The sequence below is a fragment of the Sinohyriopsis cumingii genome, chromosome 16, assembly GCF_028554795.1.
Source record: "Sinohyriopsis cumingii isolate HCF-2022 chromosome 16, ASM2855479v2, whole genome shotgun sequence".
Classification (NCBI taxonomy): domain Eukaryota; kingdom Metazoa; phylum Mollusca; class Bivalvia; order Unionida; family Unionidae; genus Sinohyriopsis; species Sinohyriopsis cumingii.
In genome coordinates this window covers 91,872,000-91,878,553 of record NC_142976.1, presented here as the reverse complement: position 1 = coordinate 91,878,553, position 6,554 = coordinate 91,872,000, and the positions used below count along the sequence as shown (strand labels likewise).

The following is a 6,554-nucleotide window of genomic DNA, read 5'->3' as shown; positions in this document are numbered from 1 at the left end:
GAGAACACTTTTGAATTGATACTCTGCACTTGGTAGCTGGGGAATGTTTGTCAAGTAATGAATGCAGACAGTTATCAAGTTGTTCTGCTGTAGGAGGTAAGCAAGTTGTTAGGTTAGTTTGGATGTCATGCATTAGATTAGTTCTCTGGAGGGTTAGGGACTGATACATCAAGATGGTATATAATGCAATAGGTGATCTGATGCAAGGTCATGGGATACCAGGGAGGACCGTAGAATGTTATCATCAGGTCTATGAAGAATCCAGTCTAAAATGTGACCATGTTTATGGGTGGGTTGGTTAAGTGACTGTTTGAGGTTGAAAACATTAATGAAATCTATTAGTTTTGATATATTTGGGTTTCCGCGACAGTCAGAGTGAAATTTGAAATCTCCAAGAATAATCAGGTTGCCACCTGTCGAATTTCCATAGTCCAGGAGATTCGGAAACTGCTTCAAAAAGAGAGAGTCAGCCAGCTTGTTTTTTCTACTAGGAGGAGGGCGGTATAGGCAGAAAAAATGGACTGACTTTGCTCCAGTGTGAGTGTGGTTTGGACTGGTTCAAACGATGTGTGGTCAAAATTGAATGTTGTGGTGTGGTTAAGGCGTTTGATCATGGCGTTCTTTGTGATGAAAGCAATTCCACCTCTGCGTGAGTGGTGGGGGAATGGCGCTGGAGTAACTGGTGGGTGTTAGATCCGATCACTTGGTCTCATCACCTGATGTTTTAGCCATGTTTCTGTCAGGAAACAGACGTTGATATTCTTATCGTTGATAAAATTAAATAAAAAGTTTTTTGTGATGACAGCAATCCCACCTTCGCGAGAATTAGGGGGAACGACTTGATATATATGTGACCTTTTTTCTATATTATGTGTTTTTTTAAAATGATTTGTCATTAAATTAATGATGTGTAATGTAATGTGAAATAAATTGAGGATTGTGTTTTCTTTTGCAGATAAAGGAGACTAAAACAAATGCATGATCACCTAATTAGAAGAGACTAATCTTCAGGAAACGTAGAGCAAAATTGCAAACTATAAGCTGCATTTTCCAAATCAACTATTATGGGGCAGTTGTTACACCATTGTGTTGATGTGCAAGGATTATTCACAGTACCTCATTTGGTAGAGTTTTGGCTTCATCATTGATGGGTCATGTGTTTAGTACATGCCTAGGCCAGCCTGGGTCATCTGCCTAATGGTGTGTCCTTGGGAAAGGTATATAGTTGCCATTTTCTAGAGAAATTTCTCAAAGCAGAGATGGCAGAATCAAGAAAAGATGAACATAATAAAACAGATAAATTAAGTAACATTGTTATTTATAAAATTGAACAAGGCCAAGTTGAAGAACTGAAATCAAAATTATCAGAAGATCTTTTCAGTAAAGTTGAGTTGAATTACGATGAAATTGGAACAGATTTTGAGCTGACATTTTATATGGTTGTCAGAGAGTCAAAAGACAAACTTGTGAATCTTTTGAAAAAACACATCCCAACTGATGAGTACTGTAAAACATACACAATAGATAATTATATTCTCATAGCAGCTCATAAGAACAATCGAGGTACTTTTGCCATCTGTTCAGGCAAGGCGTATCTCTGTATACTTCCATTTGCTGATATGGATTTTGCTTTTAACGTTGCTAAAGAAGTTCTGGACCCAGAAACAATAACGCAAATAAAGTATAGATTTCTCAATGGCAGAACAATTACATGTGATAAACGTTATCATAGAAGTACTCCAGCTTCAAATCAGGTCTCATACTTAAGCAATATATTTTTCATAGTTGATGAATTTCAGAGCAGTATTGCACCTGGTAATGAAACAGATTATCGTATACTTAAGAAATCAACTTTGAAATGCAGTGTGAAGGTGAAGAGGACTAATTTAACGTTCTGTAGATCTCTCAGTCTGCAAGAAATATTAGATCTGATGCATGATCTATCGCATTTAAAACCAAATGTAACTGAAGGCTTTGAATTTTTAGATGTTGCCAAACCGATAAAGGGAAAGGACCTTATTTCAACTTTAGACCAAGAGCTAATAAATGTGTTAAGGGACAATAAAGAACTAAACGAAAAAGGATTCTATTTGTACCCAAAAAATAATGATAAATGGGATAAATGTGAAAAAGTTCACTTAAGAAATAAAAATAATAAGAAAATAATCAAATTGATGCACCAGCAGGATATTTCAGATGTTATTGATGCGTTGACAAACCAAAGCCCTGACATGTTTGAGCTAAACTTTAACGCAAATGGAAAATGGGAGAAATATGATGATCTGATAAATTATGTACATGGTAGTGTTGTCTACGATACCAAGCGTTACTTTCATGTTGGAAAGAATTGGTACAGTGTTGATGAAAAACACATCGAAAACATAGAAACAAGTTTCATTAAACTGATGCGAGAAAAGCTGACGACTGATGAAGATGAAATGCTGCCATTACCCTGGCACAGCAAACATGGCAACCAAGGTACCATTGATGCAGAACACTGCATCAGATTCTGCAAATATGTATTAAAGAAAACTGATGACAACTTGGACAAAGCAATAAGGTGTAAAATTCCAAAAGAATGTAAAGCACCACCTGAAGATTTATGTGATATAATAGGAAAATCAGAATATGAGCTCTACAAGCAATGCTTGACAGCAATGGATGAGGGCCAATATAATGAAGCTTATATTTCTTTAGACAGAATTTGGAAGAACAATACAAACCAATTACCACGTCCTACTTTTCTGGTAGGAGACAAAATATTGGTTAAAAACGTAGAACTGTTTGACATTTTACGAATTTCAGACAATGTTTGTTACCTCTACCATGTAAAGGAAGGATTTGGACAAAAAACAAGAGATGCTGCTTCACAGATTCATACATCTGCTAGCCTGCTGTACAAAGCAGTACAAGGTATAGAAGAGCCAAATGTACTGGATGTCTGGTATGACAGTGTCATAAACTACAAAGGTCGTGGCAAAGCAAAGCAAAAGGATCAACAGGAAGAGACAGTTGAAGATAAAGAAAAGTATGACAAAGCAAAGCAAAGGGATTATCAGGAAGAGACAGTTGAAGATAAAAAAAAGTGTGAGAAAGCAAAGCAAAGGGATCATCAGGAAGAGACAGTTGAAATTAAAGCAAAGCAAAGGGATCATCTGAAAGACACAGTTGGAGATAAAGAAAAGTTTAGAAATTTCTTTCTTTCAAAAAAGATCGTATATGTGTATGCATTCCTAGATGACTTAAAGATAGATCGATTTCAAAATTTAGTTTCAGACCAGCTTACAGTGAACATGGAAGATCTATGTAGAGTTGTACCCAAGGACACTGAAAAGGTGGTTGAGCTGTGCACGCGTTTGTCAGAGGAAGGGGTCATTTCTGTGACAGAAAAGAGTGTTAAGGTAGAAAGGAGTTTTCAGGATTTAAAACCCAGTGACTTGCTAACAAAATGTATAGAACACAAACTGAATAAAAACCAGGCTAAGGAATTTGTGAAAATCCTTGGAAGTCAATATAAAACAACTGGGGGTACAAAATCTTACATTGCAATGGCAGAGCTTTTATGGTTGGCAGAGGAATTTGGGAATTATCCTGGCTTCGAATTGAAATTCTGTCAAATAAGGAAACCTTGGAGGTAATGAACCTGAAAATAAATTCCTTCTCCATTTTGTATCTCAATATCAATTTATAGCAGTGTGAATAAGTGTATCCTGTGATAGCAGATACTTGTAAGAATTAGTCAAAAGTCCCTTTTGAGTCTTTCCAGCATCTCTATTTTCTACCAAACAATCCCTAATTTTCTTCAGTTTATCTTGACATGATAAATGCTATTTTGTGAACATCATAATGAAAGCCTTATGTTTTGTCTCTGTATTTTTCCTCAGTATCATTTAGCAAAAGAAAAGATGTTTTTCGGATCCACTGAGAATCCTGTCCTCCAGTCCCATTTATCAGTTCAGTTGATATAATGAATATGTTTTGGGAGGAAGGTGAGCTGATGTTACTTATAATCATTAACCGCCTCTTCCACAACAACTCATAAACATTGGGGTCCCAAAACATAAACTGCACTATAATATAAGGTGGGATTTACCAGGTGACCTCTGAAAAACGGAAGTTGGGTTTACAATCCCAGCTAGACATTGAGAAGACAGTTTATGGGGTGGTTGTGCCACGGTTTAATGGCTGAATGCTCATTTTCTAATCATGTTGGGAATAATTGTCAATAAACAGCTTTTATTCTATGTTATTGTTCATTTTTCAGTGAAATTACCTTTATTTTTAAGTTAACCAATCTCTGAAAGATCATGAAAATCATAACTGAAAGGAATTTCAAAACATCACATACATGTGTGCATCATTGTGTCCTTGCAACATTGTGTATTAATTACATCACTGCTTTTTTACACAACAAAAGATTCCATTTGCTCAAAAAGTAGAGACATTTGTTTCATGGAAGAAAACACCAACATTGAAATCGATTGTGTAAAATTGTTTTATTAGTGAAATATTGATGCCATGATTTCTTGCAAGTAATAACAACACTTCTGCTCATTGTTGAACGAATCTCTACATGTCAGTTCAGGTATTTTAAGTTGACCTTCAGAATTTGGAACCTGCTTGTCCATAATCAACCAGATCTAGCAGACAATACTAATTATAACAGTGTGACCTTGACTACTAACTATTATAAGGGTAGGATTTGCATTCATTTTAAATTTTTTAAATTTTATTCCCCTTATTTGATTTGATACAATGACACTATAAAGCAGGATTGCTTTTAATTGAGTTTAACAATAAAGCAAATATTTCTTTAAATCAGATATCAAAACACAGTCGGCAGTTAAAATTTTGTTATCAAAACACTTGCGGACATAGCTGTGATGGTAGACTGATATGTTTTATTTTTAAACACAAGAGGGCATACACAGGAGCAAAATTAAACACACATTGCTCTTAACAAAACTTATTTCATTGCTTTTTATTTCTCAACATTAACCCCTGGAGGTTTTTGTCGTTTTTGCTAGAAATTCAAGTAGTAAACACATTTTGGAAGCTATTTCTAAATGCATCTGAAAACATCAAATCCCAGGTGATCTTTCAATAATAAACTGCCTAGTTGTGTTAGAAACATTGTTTTTCATTGGCTATTGGCTCGCGCATGAGCAGAATGGTAAAAGTTTGATTTTTTTGGGTGCTAAACAGACCCATTATTTTTGTACCGAGACCACTCTTTATTCCAATTGCCCATCTTATCCTAGTTTTTGCAAAGGTTCATCTGTCTGTTTGCAGTTCATACTGGTTTGCCTTAGATCTGAGACCAAAAAGTCCAAAATCCGGACACAGAATTGCATCCTGACCACAGGCCAATTTTGGATCGAAAATAATCGATTCCAAAAATTGAGGTTTTTCCCTCTGTATTTTGTAGTGCAACGTGAAATTCCAGATTATTTGGTATCATTGTAGAGCTACATCTGTCTACCTTTCTATAATACCACCCACTTAGTTTATCATGCATGACCATGACGCTATAGAGCTCGGCAGTAGGCTACTACCTCCTACCATGTTAACTCGTCGATAGGGGTTAATGTGTTAAAGTTTTGTCATTGGTAGTCATTGGTGACGTTTTCATTGATTAAAATTTTTTCAGGGATTGTTTTATTATTTGTAGTGTATTGAGAAAACAATATAACGAAAATGTAACAGAATATAGGACTTCTTTTATAAATTAAGAACTTCATGATGTTAATTCATATTTCGAACTCTAAACACTGTTTTTGACAATAAAATAAGCATTATATCAGGGTTTTGTTTACCAAGGGTCAATTGCTTTGTCATTTCCAGAAAGAATGGGATCTAAGTCTTCCCCATTTTATAGGTGGGCTAATGAGTTATCGAAGGAGGGATGTATTTCCTAATAAAGGATTCTGATGTGAACTATAGTGTAAATTCTAAATGTAAATTATCAGCATGAAAATTTTAATGTTTTAAATCTCCTGAACAATACATTAAAGAACTGCAGTGTAGCGAAATTAATTATTCGTTCTGCATTACAAAAATTTATTGTTGCTGATTTAAAAGCTTTGCAACTGTTTCCATACAGCATGAAGCAGCCATAATGCTGGATGTGAATAAAAGCAGGCAAATGTATGATCTTTCTTGATTTTGAAAGCAAATCTAATTCAATTTTTTTTGTAGGGGATATAGGGGGTTGAAATTTTCATGCATCCGAATGATTATGTTTTATACATTTTAGATTTTAGATGCCAATCAAGGAAACAAATTGTAAAGAAGTTAAGAAGTACATTATTTATTAAGTAATTTGCTTTCAGATAACAGACAATGTCACGTGGAAGAACAATGTTTAAACCAAGTAAACTTCAGCAGCAAATGTGACATGCTGAACGACAGATTTATAAGGAGATCACAAAGTGAGATAAGCAAATCTCAGAAATTGTTCATACCATAAACAGTGTGTGAGATTCTGCCAGTTTGACCAGTTGGACTTTTAGTTATATTGAATGAACATAAACTACAAATTTATAAGAATGTCC

General features: G+C 35.0%; 1 protein-coding gene across 1 annotated transcript in view; it reads left to right on the top strand.

The window, feature by feature from the left end:
• Positions 1-916: 916 nt before the first annotated feature.
• LOC149780992 (uncharacterized) overlaps positions 917-6,554 on the top strand; it is a 32,759-nt gene continuing 27,121 nt past the window's right edge. The window contains exon 1 of the mRNA XM_089936261.1: positions 917-3,634. Within this exon, the coding sequence (XP_089792387.1) occupies positions 1,260-3,634 (2,375 nt within the window). The 5' untranslated portion in view covers positions 917-1,259. The remainder of the gene's footprint in view (positions 3,635-6,554) is intronic.